The 18,084-nt window shown below is 36.3% G+C and overlaps 1 protein-coding gene, 1 long non-coding RNA gene and 1 other non-coding gene across 4 annotated transcripts; 2 read left to right on the plus strand and 1 right to left on the minus strand.

The window, feature by feature from the left end:
* Positions 1 to 235: 235 nt before the first annotated feature.
* On the plus strand, positions 236 to 5,589 carry LOC136418927 (uncharacterized). 2 transcript variants are annotated; one of them, XR_010752997.1, is made up of 6 exons: positions 236 to 373; positions 718 to 850; positions 2,324 to 2,362; positions 2,423 to 2,709; positions 2,769 to 2,807; positions 2,861 to 5,589. It is a non-coding gene; the product is annotated as an uncharacterized lncRNA (long non-coding RNA). The 2 variants fall into 2 exon arrangements; XR_010752996.1 differs by having other exon boundaries at positions 2,769 to 5,589.
* LOC136418930 (U6 spliceosomal RNA) lies at positions 4,462 to 4,566 on the plus strand. Its single transcript, XR_010752998.1, has one exon. It is a non-coding gene; the product is annotated as a U6 spliceosomal RNA (small nuclear RNA).
* Positions 5,590 to 6,166: 577 nt separating the features above from the next.
* On the minus strand, positions 6,167 to 7,306 carry LOC136418928 (uncharacterized). Its single transcript, XM_066405135.1, has one exon. It carries the CDS (start codon positions 7,304 to 7,306, stop codon positions 6,167 to 6,169), a length of 1,140 nt encoding a protein of 379 aa, XP_066261232.1.
* Positions 7,307 to 18,084: the final 10,778 nt, after the last annotated feature.

Genomic DNA, 18,084 nt, shown 5'->3' on the forward strand with positions numbered 1-18,084 from the left:
AACCAGGGTTGTATTTTCTCGGAAGTGTTTACAAGTTTCTATTTAGCCATTGTAGATTTCTTTCTTGTATAGATTACAGATTTCTTCTTTTTAGAGACTCCAGATTTCTTTCTCAAACAGGTTTACCGATTTCTCCTAAGTTTTTGTAGATTTCTTTCTTGTGTACTTGTGGCGCCATTTTGCAGAAACGGGCTTGTTGTGCATTACGACAATAGTGACATACATCAAGATTTTTTAATTTATTTGTTTTTATTGTTTGGGTATAAAAGTTAAAATTTTAAGTGTTACATAAAAAAATATTATGTCTTTAAAAAATCGAAAAGTAAGAAGGAAGGGATGTCAGACCACTGATAGAAGATCTAGGGACTAGGAGGTATGATAGAAAAGAAACCGGTTGCCAAAAATTTTCCCAATAATTTTCCACATCCAATACTCATTCTAATACAGATAGAGGATGCAAACAATTTGTAACAAATGTCTGTTTCTTCTAATGCAAAGAAAACTTATCTTTTGTATCTTTGATCGCAAAGCACAGTTTTTATAAACTACTACATCAAATCAGTTGTCGAAGCTCAATTAACTCAAGACCAGCAATTTGAACTTGTGGGGTTTGAGTTTCAACATTGATCGGTGAGATCTCACAATCCTTGTGTATTATCAAAGATAGCGAATATTCTCGGTGGAGAGATAGGTAGTATAGTTGCCCATCTTTTTAAGATGAGAACCACAGCAGAACGAAGGAAAGTCGTAGTTTCAAGGTGGAAAGAAGAGAAAAGGATTTTATCACATATCTTATTGGAAAGTCCAGGTTGCCCATCAATGAAAGGACTCCTCAGGGTTATACAGAAGGGTATGTAATTTTTTTTATTATTTGGTAGGAAATAGTTTGTACCATGCTAGATTCCAAGTCAAGGGATCATTCACTTATGGATTATGGATAACTGGTGCATTTGAAAAAAATATATGAAGGGGAAAGAATAATTTATTTAAAATTAATGGAATTGCCATTACAAAATGGTTCACGTTAGGAGAAACAATTGCCCTAGCATACAGAAAATAAACATTTAACATTTAGTACGTCGTGTTTGGTTACCTACGGGATTTTTATTAGAAGTTTATTTGATAAATGGGCTTCTTAGGTAATAGTGTAGTGCAGGGTTGAAGTCTGTCCGATAAGTGGTTGTAAGTTCTGAAACACCCCGTATTATAATAACTTCTATTATTGTGGCAATAACACTTATGAAAGGGAATTAAGGTTTTATAATACGAATTATTAAACATTCTAAATTTGTTCCTGTAATTTCCAATTTGCAAGGTACCAAATATTTGTAACGAAGGGCTGGTAAATGTAATCTCGAAGGAACTTAAATGGATAATTTAATAATTATACCTACAGTCGTTTCGAAGTTTACCTTTGAAGAGCCATTCCACAAATATGGAAATAGTTGCTGGAATGAGTAAAGTTTCTAAGAACTTCCAACAAAAGTAGTAAATTCCGCACAATTTGGCGAAGGAAAATTATTCACCATAGGATGGGGAAACGTTTACATATCTAAGTGCATTGTAGTATGTCGGTGTGAAATAATTACACGAAGGAAAATTACAACACTTTTATTACTTCTCTAAAATACAAAACCCCGGAATTTATGGGGGATAGAGTTTGTTCATCGTTTCGTGAGAGAGGAAGAAATCGTAATCATTATTGGAAGGGTGGTTGCTTAGTGGAATCCTTCGAAGAGTCTTCCACTACCTAACTTAAGAGGAAAAGACCATGTGCCAATATAGGTCAACACGAGCCTGTTCAATTGCAATATATGGGCTGTTCGAAACAAAAGGCACTTAGAACAAAACAGATCTCTGACGGTTGACCCATTTGAAACACATAATTTTGGACAGTTCAAAGCCAACCAGACATTTTAACTCATGTTGAAATATAGTCATTAGATTCCTACGAAATGGTACAGGATGATTTATGAGTGCAAGTCCATAAGTATGTGTAGCCTATTGTATTTTACATTAACTGAGCTCATCGTTTTTTTAAACCTGATTGAGGTGTATTATTTAACAGTGAAATAAATTACTTTGTAAGTTGTTTTTGAGTTTGCAGTTCCAAGATCCATTACAATATGTTATAATAAAAATTATTTCGCACATCTAAATTTTCTAGGCGGGTCATTCAAAAAGAGAAGAGATACATTTTTAGAATATAAAAACCGATAGATACAAAATCATTTTTAGGTGTAAAATCTATGAATTCCATAATTATTGAAGCTTATTGGTTTGACTGATATGCAACCAATATTACACCCAATGTTTTTTGCAGATTAGCAATTCAGTCACCGAAGATACTTCTGCGATAATGGTAAATCATTTAATCCTTCATGAATTGTAACTATATACAAATAATGTCATGTATTTTCAGGAAGGTGCTTCAGAAAGTATAAGTATGGATCCAATACTAGTTGACGACTTTCACTTAACCCTTGCAAATTTAAAATATCCAAATCAACTGCTAAAAAAGGCTGGAAGATCTTTAAATTCAAACACGCGTCACAACTCATCAGCCTTAAAAAAGAATTGGAACTCCAAAAAAAGACTCAGAATTGACTCAGAAAACACTTAGAAAATCAACTCAACATCCTTCAAAAAGACTATCAGTTGTTGAAAGAGCAATATGAGGCCAAAATGCAAACTTTGGAAACCGACCCTGTAAGTTAATGCGATTTTGATTGTTTTGAATTAATTTAATTATCATTGTTATTTTTTAGAAAGCCACAAATTGGAAAATATTTCAAAGGAATAAGCACGTAAAACTAGAAAGTTTTCTTGTCGCAAATAAAGTTAAACATTTTGACTCTAGAATCCGCCGAAGAGAAAAATGATACAGGCATTTTGGGGAGTAACACCAGAACAAACTTCAAGTATGAGGCTTTAGTATCAAAAGTTTTTAAGAAGAGGCCCCAAGACTGTACACTAGGGTGTGCCGGTCTACACATCCCAGTTTTCCCATTGGGGAAAGTACTTCTATCCCGGACTACTTCTACAGCCGGAAAATGGCGGGTATTGGGCTTTCTTTGGGAGAGTTATCCGTTGCCAATAGATAGTTTAAAAATTGAAAAACATAAAAGTGAATTAATTAGTGCCTCCGAACTAAAGGTTGCCCCCATTTCCGATTAAGGTGTTGCACGCACATTGAAAAATCAATGTTTTATTTTGGGGTTATTCGCCAAGGATCGCTTTTCAAATTTATGGCTTATTTGCTTTGAATTTCATTCTTTAATCCATTTGGGACCAATTTTTTTTTTACAACTTTTGAACATTTTTAGATAGTTTGTGGTGTTATTATTTAAGATAAAATATTATTTTTGTTAAAAAAAGCTCTAAACATCTAATTACAATAATTGTTTAATGGAGGGTATATACTATGCATTTAATAGTGGAGCCAGTATTATTTTTCGTGCCAGTAAATTTAGATTGCGTAACTGGCGCGCAAGTTAAAACTTTGCATGCATGGACCGAAAAGTCTGCAGGCTTCTGAAATTCACTTACCCCAGTGACGACTCACATCGATACGAAAATATTCCGTATTTTGCATGTGTAAACAATCACTTGCTGGCGTGTTTGCTAGTTAAGCCGTGTTTACATGATGCAAGCTTCTGTTTGCGCAAGTTCTTGATTGCAAGTCCCTGTAATTTGTCAACAAAATTGTTACTGTTTACACTACACAACCATTTATGCAAGATTTTTATTAGAACTGTGGCAGTTGTATGATGTAGTGTTCATTATGGAAACATCTGAAATTGTTAATTTTGGTGTGAATATTTTATGCCACAGGATAAATGAAGAATTACGCGCGTTGTTACAAAAAAAACCGAAAAAGGAGGGTTTGGGTAAAACCGTGGATAAATTGAATGCAAAATTTAGGAGCATGAAATATTTTGCTTAAGGGATTATCATGCGAAGGCCCCTCAGCTTACAGAAATCACCTGAGAATGTCAAAAGATATGTTTGAAAGTCTGTTAGAATTGGTGACACCACAAATTTGACAAAATGCTTTGCCAAATTTGCAAGCTTTGCCTGTTACAGTAAAACTAGAAATTACTGTAAGATACCTTGCTACAGGAGATAATTTTTCTTCGCTTATGTATTTACTATATAGAATTCCTAAAAGCACCATAAACCAGTTTATCTCATTTGTGTGTACAGCTATCTATTAAGCACTGAAACCGTTTATTATGGTAAGGGGTCTGGTACGTTTATTCGGCTCACAGGTTTTTAATTTTACAGTGTTTTAATGCATTCTATTTCAAAGTAGACCTTCTATGGAATATATTAAAATGAGGATGAATTGAAATTTGTTAAAAAAATTTCCTAGATAAATTACTTCCCAAATAGCATTTCTACACTAATCTCAATAATTTTATGCAATACTAAAGTAATTAAAAAATACGTGATTTACTCGTATTCGCTTCGGCGGTACATATTTATATAAAATTGGAACAATACAGAAAAAGATTAACACGACCCCTGCGCAAGGATGAAACGTTTTGTTTATCTAACCTTGTTGAAAATCTGACTCAAGCAGAAATGAAACTTCCATATGCCAGTAAGAATTTAATTAAAAATTCTTTAGTAAGTATTCACTTATGTTACGTGTTGTCGGAAAAACGAATCGAGTCCTATAGAACAACATAGGCCAAAAGCTTTTCACCTGCTAGAAGGTTCTTAAGGTGAATGCTATAAATATCGATTACAGTATAGATGAAGGGTCTTTTCTAAATGGTACGCCAGTTCATGTAATACATCTAGTTTTTTTCTAGTGTACCACCCAATTTTAAAATAATTGAAACCCCTCAGAATGTAATTTATTTTTTCGTAATTGTTAATGTTGTAAATAAAATAACGGTGAAACTAGTTGATCAAGAGGGTGATTAGTTTAAATTTCGAGAAGAATCCGTCACGTTAAGACTTCATCTTAAACGCTTGGATTCACGATGGTAATTCTATATAATAGAATACCAAACCAAGATTTTGTCAGAAGGTTTAATACCTCGCAGCAAAACCCTGATAGTACGAAAAGATACATAAGAGGGTTAACATCTTTGAATAAACAGTTTCTTGTTTCCCTAGGATTTACATTAAAAAGTGGAACATATAAACGTCCAAGAAAATGTTCTTATTGATGACTCAATTTTGAGCTGGGAAGTGCTCTCTTTTGATCCATTCAATCCTACTAAATTGGGACCGAACGATGAAATTAGAATATCCTTGCAGCAAACCGGAAAATATCCCTTGCCCTGCAAAAGTTAACTTTGCCTTAAACTAAACGTTACGAAAGAGGAAAGTACGCCACTTGCAAACATATTCTTGATAAATAATGCCGCTACGTTTTTATTCAAAGAGTTGAAATATGTTCTAAATTGAGTGACTATTGACTCAGTGCGAGATATTGGCATAACATCAACCCTTAAGAGTTATTTATCATATAATTTAAATGAAAGCGCTAAGCTTCAAAATGCGTGTTGGTATCCAGTGGAAAAAGAAGGAAAAAGCATTATGATGGACTTGAACGGAAATGTTTCTTTATGTATTCCTCTCAAGGTGTACTTTGATTTCTTTGATTTTCTATCTCATAAGTTTGAAGTCGTAGAGTGACCGGATTGTGGGAATCGTCCGAATTAGCAAAAATTGATTCAGTTACAGTTTTTTGTTCAAATTTTCCTTCATCTGGAGGATTGGGAGTACTTACCAAGCGAGTTAACAGATGTAGACAAAAAAATGCGTTTTTCTAAGAAGTTTGAAGTCGTAGAGTGACCGGATTGTGGGAATCGTTCGAATTGGCAAAAATTGATTCAGTTATAATTTCTTGTTCAAAATTTCCTTCATCTGGAGTATCGGGAGTACTTACCAAGCGAGTTAACAGATGTAGACAAAAAAAATGCGTTTTTCTAAGAAGTTTGAATTCGTAACCTGTCCGGGAATTAATATAGTTTAGATTGGGCATTTCTATTTCCTTATAAGATACTTGATATTTATAATTAGGGGTAACATTCTGTAAGGGTACATCTTGGAAATCAGTTTTCGTGTTTCCGTAATCTCTTAAAATGATATCTCTTAACATAAAATTACATTTGGGTTCTAATTCTATTAAGTAAGTTTCGTTTAATCAGACATTACCTTGTGATTCCTTACAAATCTCTACTCCTATGATTTTTTGAGTTGTTATTACAATCCATTTACTTTCGTCTACATTTTGGATTTGTAAATTTTTTATATCTAAATACACTGGGTTACAATTCGTAATATTATTTTCATATCTTAGCAATTCAACTTCGCATGGTACATAATCATTAAAGTTTTCGGGGCGTACATGAGAACATAAATATTCATTGAAAGATACGTATTGGCAAGGCTGATTGACGTATCCAAATGTTTTGTCTTTTATTATGAGATACTCAAAACTTGGTACAATTATTTTATAGGAATTGTTATATTTGACAGGTAACGAAAATAATCGATATAAATTATAAGCTTGGGTTTCCACTAAAGGGATTTCGATTATGAAGACTATCACATTATTTTTTACGTAACTCTTTATTTTTAGAGTGTTTTCGATATTCAATAAATTGTCGGTGTCTGGTTCGAATGGTAATTTTCCTTGTTGCACCTGATTTTGAATGAGTTTTAATTTGTTTAAAAGCATGCCTGAATTAATTATCTTGTTATGAAAAGTATTTAATTTGGCGAACGTGATTGCCTCTTCTATGTCTGAAAGTATATCGTAGATGTTCTGATAAAATGTTGTAATCTGTGTGATGATCTTATGAATCCTAAAGAACTCAAAAAGGTTTGCTTGTTTAATATTGACTTCATTTACGACTTCTATAATTTCTTTAATTTTTGAATCCAAAACAATTTGATCGTGTGATACATTTTTTATCGTTTCTTGAAAATTATTTATTGCGTTAGTCAAGAGCGTTGTTTGTTTATCGAGGACTAATTTTAAGTTGTTCTGGTTTTCTTTGAGTATGTTAATGTTTTGGTCAATGCGTTTTGCGTCTTCTTGGTCTAAGTTTCCTGTCACGGTTTTGATTATAGTGCCCAATGCGTTTAGTAAGGCTCGCTTAGTACGCATTTTTGTTGGGAAAATTTGGTTTATCTGTTCATTAATTTTTTGTTTCAAGTTATTTGTTATCACAAAAGAGTTATAAAATTCGGATTTGTAGTCTGTAAAATTATTTATGGTCTCATGAAGTAAATCATATTTAATGTTAATATCCGAAAATTCCTGCAACAATTTAGTCATATCATACGTTTGAATAAAATTCCAGTGGTTGATTGTTTTCTGGGCATTGCCTAATTTGTAAGGTAGTATGCCAGGTTGTCATTTAAGTCATGGTATCGGGATTTTTCGTGTATGAAGGGTCATCTGTAATAAGGGGTTTCTTCAATTCTTTAACACGAACAATTTCGATTTTGAATGGACTTTTGACACTTTTGATTTTTACTTTGTTATGATTCAATTTCTCGATAATTACATATGGACCGCTAAATCTAGGGTGGTTTTTATTTCTGAGATTTAAGTTTTTGTAAACTTTTTGGTTTAATTTAAAGTCGAATGCTTCGTTGCCTTTAACATTTCTTCTTGCTAAGATTTTTTCTTTGTTTTGATCGGTTTTTTCTCCAATCGTTTCGTACATGGCGTCGACTTTATTCTTATGCGACGAAACGTAATCAGAATGAAACGTTGTTGTGATTAAATCAAGAGGATCTCGGGAATTAGTATGACCTAAGACAATTTCGTGGGGTGTAAATTTCGTAACGCTGTGAACCGTGCTATTATACGCGATTATGGCGTATGAGATTAACTCATTAATTGGTTTTACGTTATCTTTTTGTTTCAAAATCCTAAGGTGTTCGATCAAAGTGGAATGGAAACGTTCAACAGGCGAATTTGATTCGTAATGTTTAGGGGTACTGAAATGTATGTTTATCTTTTGGGCCTTTAATAATTCCTTTAATAGTTCATTATTTAATTCTTTGCCATTGTCGCACGTGATTTCCTCGGAACATCCAAAAAATGAGAAAAAATTTATGAGTTTATCGCAAACTGATTTTGCATTTCTGTCATAAGGGTATGCTTGACCGAATTTAGAGAATTTATCAAATATCGTCAGGAAATTTTGGGCTTCGAATATGAAAGTGTCCATGTGTATCATTTGAAATGGTTTGCTGGGTGTTTCTGTTTTAGCGAGTGGAATATATGATTTAAGTCGGCTGTATTTGGCAGTTTGGCAAATAACACAATCGTTAATGTATCGTGTTACGTCCCCTTTTATATTGGGCCAATAGTAAAGTCTCTTAAGTTTCGCTCGCGAGTTTCTTCTATTCCTCGGTGATTTTGTTTGCTCTCATGTTGGTGCTTAATGAGCATAGTTTTTTCTTCAATTTCGGAAATATTGTTAAGTAATTTGGTACATATTCTAATTTTTAAGTTTTGGAAATTTTTCAAACATACCTCTGTGAATGAAGGTATTAAATCTTTGTCGATAAAATAGACATAACAAGGTTTCTCGTTAGTCATGTATTCTTGGATAAACTGCTTTATAATTTCCAAGTTATTGGGTAGCTCTACGTGACTTATCGTGGTTTTATCGAAACGTTCTTTGTTACATTTAATCTGCAGGTGTAGAGATTTCTTTATCAGGAATTGTAGTATTTTTTTGTTTATCATTTCGTCACGAATGCTTAGTCCAGGGTTCTCGCGATCGGCTTGTTGACTATGTGCGGTTTCATCAGAATTGCACGTGTTGGGAAGATTTACAGGATGAAGTCGGATATCAGATATAACGTTTATTTTTCGTTGACTAGGGCCCGGTTCATTCGTATCGTCGTCGTTACCTTGAGCTGAAATTTCTGTTTGGTTTTCTAAGTATTCCTTAATATTCGCATCGGTATCGCCGGGATTATTGACCACTGATTCGTTGTCGTATACGTTTAATTTTATTCTAGATCATGCATCTGCGTTCGTATTCTGGCGTCCCTTTTTGTAAATTATTTGGTAATCAAATTCTTCTAATCGTAACCGCCATCTTATTAATTTGGAGTTTGGTTCTTTTAGATTAAAGAGCTATACAAGGGGTCTATGATCAGTGTATATGTAAAATTTGCGTCCGAATAAATAAGGTCTTAAATATATGCATGCCCAAACCATCGCTAACAGTTCTTTTTCTATTGTTGAATATTTAGTTTCCGTGTCGTTTAGGGTTCTCGAGGCGTAGGCTATAGGTTTATCGTTAGGTATGGGTTCTTGCGACAACACTGCGCCGATTGCAAAATTACTCGCGCCTGTTGTTAATAGGAATGGTTTAGTGAAGTCTGAGTATTGCAGAATGGAGAAGTTTATCAGTAATTGCTTACAATGGTCAAAAGCATTTATGAATTCGAGTGTGTGTATAATTTTTGCATCCCTTTTTAAGCACTTGGTCATCGGTTTCGTTATCTTCGCAAAATCTTTAATGAACCGTCTATAGTAACCAACTAAACCCAGAAAAGATTTTATTTCTTTTGTTGTCCGGGGAATAGGGAAATTCTTAACTGCATTAATTTTGTCGGGGTTAGGTTTTATTATTTCTTCACTTACGATGTGTCCTAAGTATTGGACTTCTTTCCTTAGGAACTCTGATTTGTTTAGTTGTATTTTTAATTTAGAATCCCGTAATCGAGTAAAAACTTGCTTTAATTTTTCTATATGTTCTTGTAAGCTAGTGCTGAAGATAATGATATCATCAAGATACACAAAGCATGTTTCGTTTTGTAAGCCACGTAATATTAGGTCGTGTAGTATGAAATGAGTAAAATTGAATTGAAACTTTAGTCATTTTTTTTTCATATGAAATGTTTTTATTGTCAATCGAAATATGCACCACCATTATCAATACACTTCTGCCATTTAACGGGAAGTTCATTGATTCCCCTGCTGTAAAAGCCTGCAGGCCGGGAGTCGATAAACTCTTGGAAGGCAGCTTTGACAGCCTCGTCGGAGTTTAATGTTTTCCCTACCAAGAAGTTATCCAAATTTTGAAAGAAGTGGTAATCAGTGGGTGCTAAGTCGGGTGAATACGGTGGATGACGAAGAGTTTCCAATTCCAAGTCCTGTAGCTTGGCCAAGGTGACTTGTGCGGTGTGTGGCCGAGCGTTGTCGTGCAACAATAGCGGTGCGCTTCGATTGACTAATCTTGGCTGCTTAACCGTCAGTTGCCTCATCATTTCGGTCAGTTGTCGGCAGTAGACATCAGCCGTAATCGATTCACCAGGTTTCATGAAGCTGTGATGGATGACACCTGCGTTGGACCACCAAACGGACACCATAAGCTTGTTTTGATGAAGATTTTTTTTCGCACAATGTTTTGGTGGTTCATCTTGATCCAACCACTGCGATGAACGTCTGGTATTGTCATATAGGATCCATTTCTCATCACAAGTAACAATCCGATTCAAAAATGGATCGTTATTATACCGGCACAACAAAGAACAAGCTTCGAGACGTCGTTCTTTCTGTATGTCGCTCAACTCATGCGGTACCCACTTGTCCAGCTTTTTCACCTTACCAATTTCAGCCAAATGAGTCAATATTGTTTTTTTGGTTACACTGAATATTAACGATAATTCGCTTGCACTTTGACGTGGATTCGCTTCCACCACGGCTTTCAGATAATCGTTATCCACTTGAGTTTCAGGTCGTCCACGTGGTTCATTTGTTAGGTCAAAATTGCCAGAACGAAATTTCATGAACCAACGAGATACTGTTTGCTGTGAAGTGACTTCAGTACCAAACACATCATTAATATTGCGAGCCGTTTGAGCTGTTGTGGTTCCACGGTGGAACTCATATTTCATTAACACACGAATTTCACTATTTTGCATGGCTGCACAAAAATTTTTATAAAAATAAAAGTTTTCAATAATTTTTAACACTTTAAACTCTGATCGAAAGAGGAAGAATGTGCCTTTTCCACATAAAAAAGTCAATTTTAAATATAGATTTAGAGTGAAGTTATTTGCAGTTGAATGTGGCATTTCGAGAATCTACTCATTTCATACTACACGACCTAATATATTGTTCATTACACATTGAAATATAGCCGGGGCGTTTTTTAGTCCAAACGGCATTCTCAAAAATTCGTAGTGTCCTGTATCTGTACTGAAAGCTGTCTTAGCAATATAATTCTCATTCATTTGACTTTGGTCAAACCCATTAGCGAGGTCAAGGGTTGTAAAATAGTGTGCTTTACCCAATTTATCTAAAATTTCATTAATGTTTGGCAAGGGAAATTTATCGTCCATTGTTTGTTCGTTTAGCTTCCTATAATCGATGACCATACGCTATTTTTGTTTATTTGATTTATCTAATTTCTTTGGAACTATCCAGATGGGAGACGACCAGGGGGAATTTGAATCTCTTATAATGTTTTGTTGTAATAATTTTGATATCTGATTTTTAACTTCTAAACGGTGAACTTCGAGATATCGATATGTTTTCGTGAAAATGGGGGTCTCATCTTTTAATTTAATCTGGTGCTTTATTGCATTTGTAAATGACAAGGGTATACTTTCACAATGGAAAATATCTCTGAATTCATAACACAATTTTCGAATTTGGCTTTTCTCTTCAGGATTGTAATGATCGAACTTAATGTTTTCAAGATTACATTTTAGTAAATTATCAAAGTTACTATCCATTGCTACATGCGGTGCGGGATGATCTAGGAAATTTAGTTCATTCAAGTTTACGGGTTTAATCTCTAAGGCTTCTAAAATTTGGAGTTTTATCGGGTTTTTTCTTGGGTTTAAAATAGAGTTGTGGCTGTATTATCTTGAATTTTAACGAGGCATTCTGGTATTTCGAGATGTCCTAATCTTTGATAAGGGACAATTCTATATCCTTCGGTAAAGTTAACGGGAATTTGTATCTTTTGTATACTTCTCGGGGAGATGATATGGTTCATACTGGAACAATGGGGTCTTTGAAGTTGAGGGTTTTTTGTATCACGGCAAATGGGTATTTCGACATTGGGTAATTTCAGTGTATTAGCTTTAAAGTCTAAATTAGCGTTTAGTTGTTTGATAAGGTCTAGTCCTATGAGTCCGTCAAATTTATCGGAGAAGTTGAACAGGAAAAATTTGTGTGAGCCAGGAGTTTGAAATGTGGGAAAGACAGGTTATGATGCGACTTCATTATGAAATGATGTGGCATGGGCTGTTTGAACTTGGAAAGGTTCGTCTGAGATAGAATGAGGGAAATATTCGTAGGCAATTTCGGGTTTAATGAAACTTCTAGTACTACCAGTGTCTAATAGAAATTTGGCTTGGAGTTCAGGGATAAAAATGTAAGGGAGTTGAATGTCATTTCAAGTTAAGTAGTATTATGTTGTGTCCGTATTTCGGCTGGTTGATGGAAAATTTGAATTTCTTTCTTCACTTTTATAATATTTGTGATAATTGAGGTCGAGACATGAGTTACTATCTACGTGGGTGTTTCTATAAACGTCGTAAAAGGGATAATCGTTATTGGAAGTAAGTTCCTCGGGTGATTGGGGGAGAATTTCCTGATTGTATGGTTCTTGGCTAATGAAATTTCTTTTCGGATTGTGAATGACGGTATTCTCAGAACTAGTGTCCATAGATTCTACGGGGTTTTGATTAGTATTGGATCTGTGAGATCTTTGACCAAACGGTGGTCTAGGTGTGAAAGGTGTTCTTCGAGAGTTACCGAATTGGTTATTGAAAGGGAAATTTGGTTTTGATTGATAAGTATGATTCTTGAAGTTATTGAAAGGGGGTCTGGAAAAATTTGTATGGTTGAAATTAGAATATGATGTCCTTGAAGAGTTTTGTTGAGTGAAGTTGGGGAATATTGGTCCCGAGAAATTATTATGTTGTGTGAAGTTCGAAAAAAGTCTAGGGGGTAATCATTCTGAGGCCGTTGAGTATTGAATGAATTGATAGGGGTTTGGTTAAAATTATGGGAAAAGTTAGATCTATCTGTAGATCTGATGTTGGGTTTAAATTGTCTGTTGAAATTTCCTGTGTTTTGCCCGAAATTCTGTACACTTTTAAATTGTATGAAATTCTCTTCTTCCCTAACAAATGACATAGCCTGTTCTATATTATTAGAGGATTTTAGTCTAACTACCAATTGTAGATTATATGATAACTTATTAATAAATGTTTTTAAAGCGAACTCGTCGTAATGTTTTATTTTAATAAGCTTAGTCTCACTACTTTCAGAGATTGCATTTGACATTGAAAAAAGTAAACTGCGAGAATTCTGTATTCTCATACCAAATTGCAAAGGGCTTTCATTTTTAACGGCTTTAAATTGATTAAATCTTGGATAAGGCAATCTATTGATCGCTGATCCGAAAAACTATTTATCAAAACTTCTTTGATGAGAATCCAAGAGTTTAGATCGATAAGTGAAGATATTAAATCTGCAGCTCTACCTGTGAGCTTGCTAAGTATGGTATAAAATAAACAGACATTAATGGTATTATTGGGGTCTGTTCGATTGTAAAATGCCTTTAATAAATTTTCTATAGCAGTTATAAATCTGTTTAGTAGTCTTGGATTTCCATCAAAAAGAGAAATATTATCTGATTGATATCTTAAAAGTTGATAATTAATTACAGAAGGCATGTTATCGTTAATAGACTTAATCGATATGTTATTGAATGATTCGATTAAATCGGCTTCGTTAATCGGTTCAATTGTGAAGTTGTGTTTTGTTAGGTTTGGGGAGCTAGTTTATTTAATACCCAAGATATTATACAGATAACGACTAACAGCTAAAGAACACTTCACTGCATGGTAACGTTCTAGCTTGAAGCACGTTGTCCCCCCACGTGTTACTCCCTAGCGTCCGTCGCCGTGTTTTCTACAAGGGCCTGACCCGTCTAGAATTTTCCGGACAATGCGGGAAGATTCACGTACCGTCTAGGTGGTGGTGGCGAGAGAGAGAGAGAGAGTCAGAGTCGTGCGAGACTTCCGCCCAGTAACGGTCCCAACATGTTTTAAGACAATTAATAAACACTAATCTAATATTCTAAATGTAGCTTAAATCTAAAGTATATTATTCAATAAAAACCAGCAAAAATAACGGAGAAAGAAAAAAAAATGAAACTTACAGTACTATAAGAAGCAGTATTCTCATGATCATTCTTCTAAAGAAAGGAATAATTTCCGCTTCGAGAATGTCCGCAGGGCAGGCAATTCTTGTCCTTTCTCGTTGGTGTCTAATGTAAGGCCCGGATCTGTCGATATACCTTCGGCACTATGTCCAGGGGCTTGTGAAGTTGCGCTGCTCCCGTCTAGTAGATCAATATGGTGCGCCACCAGTAGGTACCTTCGATCACTGGTTGGCGGCTTCCTTGGATTTAGATTCTTTTGCGTAAATTCTTGATAGAAACCGACTCAAAATATGCACATTTGAGCGTCTCAAAAATCCGAACGAATGCGTCAGTTAAATATCAACTTAGATTCAGTCAATAAAAAAAACAAAAATTTATTTTAATATTATTAATTTTATTAGAACAGAATTTAACAAGTTAACGTACAGCACGAATAAACAACCTATACAAGTGCCGCGTCTTACAACAATCGCTTATTTATACTAGTTTGGTGTGATGTCACAATATTTATATATATGTTGCAATGCATGGACTATAACAGATTGTAATAAGCAATCGAAAAATTCTGGTCTGATTCGGCCGTGTGACCACTCAAAATGTTCCTCTAGACTAGCTCTATCCAACGGTGGGATCAGTCGTGGGACTATTTTGATGAATTCCTGAGAAAAAAATTCATACACGTCAAATAAACCGGGTAATTATCAATAGTTTGCACGCTCCGCGCTCGGAAATTTCTGGTCTGATTCGGCCGTGTGACTACTCAAAATGTTCCTCTAGACAAGCTCTATCCATCGGTGGCATCAGTCGTGGGACCATATTGATGAGATCCTGAGAAAAAAATTCACACACGTCAAATAAACCGGGTAATTATCAATAGTTTGCACGCTCCTCGCTCGGAAATTTCTGGTCTGATTCGGCCTTGTGACCACTCAAAATGTTCCTCTAGACAAGCTCTATCCAACGGTTGGATCAGTCGTGGGACTATTATGATGAATTCCTGAGAAAAAAATCAACAAACGTCAAATAAACCGGGTAAATATTAAAAGTTTGCACGCTCCGCGCTCGGAAATTTCTGGTCTGCTTCGGCCGAGTGACCACTCAAAATGTTCCTCTAGACTAGCTCCATCCAACGGTGGGATCAGTCGTGGGACTATTTTGATGAATTCCTGAGAAAAAAATTCACACACGTCAAATAAACCGGGTAAATATTAAAAGTTTGCACGCTCCGCGCTCGGAAATTTCTGGTCCGATTCGGCCGAGTGACCACTCAAAATGTTCCTCTAGACAAGCTCTAACCAACGGTGGGATTAGTCGTGGGACTATTTTGATGAATTCCAGAGATAGGAGTAGACATACGTCAAATAAACCGGGTAAATATTAAAAGTTTGCATGCTCCGCGCTCGGAAATTTCTGGTCCGATTCGGCCGAGTGACCACTCAAAATGTTCCTCTAGACTAGCTCTATCCAACGGTGGGATCAGTCGTGGGATTATTTTGATGAATTCCTGAGAAAAAAATTCACACACGTCAAATAAACCGGGTAAATATTAAAAGTTTGCACGCTCCGCGATCGGAAATTTCTGGTCTGATTCCGCCGAGTTACCACTCAAAATGTTCCTCTAGACAAGCTCTATCCAACGGTGGCATCAGTCGTGGGACTATTTTAATGAATTACTGAGAAAAAAATTCACACACGTCAAATAAATCGGGTAAATATTAAAAGTTTGCACGCTCCGCGCTCGGACATTTCTGGTCGGATTCGGCCGTGTGACCACTCAAAATGTTCCTCTAGACAAGCTCTATCCAACGGTGGGATCAGACGTGGGACTATTTTGATGAATTACTGAGAAAAAAATTCATACACGTCAAATAAACCGGATAAATATTAAAAGTTTGCACGCTCCGCGCTCGGAAATTTCTGGTCCGATTCGGCCGAGTGACCACTCAAAATGTTCCTCTAGACAAGCTCTATCCATCGGTGGCATCAGTCGTGGGACCATTATGATGAGTTCCTGTGAAAAAAATTCACACACGTCAAATAAACCGGGTAAATATTAAAAGTTTGCACGCTCCGCGCTCGGAAATTTCTGGTCCGATTCGGCCGTGTGTCCACTCAGTATGTTCCTCTAGACAAGCTCTATCCAACGGAGGGATCAGTCGTGGGACTATTTTGATGACTTCCAGAGATAGGAGTAGACATAGGTCAAATAAACCGGGTAAATATTAAAAGTTTGCACGCTCCGCGCTCGGAAATTTCTGGTCGGATTCGGCCGTGTGACCACTCAAAATGTTCCTCTAGACAAGCTCTATCCATCGGTGGCATCAGTCGTGGGACCATTATGATGAGTTCCTGAGAAAAAAATTCACAAACGTCAAATAAACCGGGTAAGTATTAAAAGTTTGCACGCTCCGCGCTCGGAAATTTCTGGTCCGATTCGGCCGAGTGACCACTCAAAATGTTCCTCTAGACTAGCTCTATCCAACGGTGGGATCAGTCGTGGGATTATTTTGATGAATTCCTGAGAAAAAAATTCACACACGTCAAATAAACCGGGTAAGTATTAAAAGTTTGCACGCTCCGCGCTCGGAAATTTCTGGTCCGATTCGGCCGAGTGACCACTCAAAATGTTCCTCTAGACTAGCTCTATCCAACGGTGGGATCAGTCGTGGGATTATTTTGATGAATTCCTGAGAAAAAAATTCACACACGTCAAATAAATCGGGTAAATATTAAAAGTTTGCACGCTCCGCGCTCGGAAATTTCTGGTCCGATTCGGCCGTGTGTCCACTCAGTATGTTCCTCTAGACAAGCTCTATCCAACGGTGGGATCATTCGTGGGACTATTTTGATGAATTCCTGAGAAAAAAATTCACACACGTCAAATAAACCGGGTAAATATTAAAAGTTTGCACGCTCCGCGCTCGGAAATTTCTGGTCCGATTGGGCCGAGTGACCATTCAAAATGTTCCTCTAGACAAGCTCTATCCATCGGTGGCATCAGTCGTGGGACCATTTTGATGAGTTCCTGAGAAAAAAATTCACACACGTCAAATAAACCGGGTAAATATTAAAAGTTTGCACGCTCCGCGCTCGGAAATTTCTGGTCCGATTCGGCCGTGTGACCACTCAAAATGTTCTTCTAGACAAGCTCTATCCAACGGTGAGATTAGTCGTGGGACTATTTTGATGAATTCCTGAGAAAAAAATCAACAAACGTCAAATAAACCGGGTAATTATCAAAAGTTTGCACGCTCCGCGCTCGGAAATTTCTGGTCCGATTCGGCCGAGTGACCACTCAAAATGTTCCTCTAGACTAGCTCTATCCAACGGTGGGATCAGTCGTGGGATTATTTTGATGAATTCCTGAGAAAAAAATTCACACACGTCAAATAAATCGGGTAAATATTAAAAGTTTGCACGCTCCGCGCTCGGAAATTTCTGGTCCGATTCGGCCGTGTGTCCACTCAGTATGTTCCTCTAGACAAGCTCTATCCAACGGTGGGATCATTCGTGGGACTATTTTGATGAATTCCTGAGAAAAAAATTCACACACGTCAAATAAACCGGGTAAATATTAAAAGTTTGCACGCTCCGCGCTCGGAAATTTCTGGTCCGATTGGGCCGAGTGACCATTCAAAATGTTCCTCTAGACAAGCTCTATCCATCGGTGGCATCAGTCGTGGGACCATTTTGATGAGTTCCTGAGAAAAAAATTCACACACGTCAAATAAACCGGGTAAATATTAAAAGTTTGCACGCTCCGCGCTCGGAAATTTCTGGTCCGATTCGGCCGTGTGACCACTCAAAATGTTCTTCTAGACAAGCTCTATCCAACGGTGGTATCAGTCGTCGGACTATTTTGTTGACTTCCAGAGATAGGAGTAGTGTTAGGGCT

The sequence above is a fragment of the Euwallacea similis genome, unplaced genomic scaffold (assembly GCF_039881205.1).
Source record: "Euwallacea similis isolate ESF13 unplaced genomic scaffold, ESF131.1 scaffold_47, whole genome shotgun sequence".
Taxonomy (NCBI): Eukaryota; Metazoa; Arthropoda; class Insecta; order Coleoptera; family Curculionidae; genus Euwallacea; species Euwallacea similis.

Coding starts and splice junctions, on each gene's coding strand:
- LOC136418928 (XM_066405135.1), bottom strand. CDS start 7,306: ATGACTAAATTGTTGCAGGAATTTTCGGATATTAACATTAAATATGAT.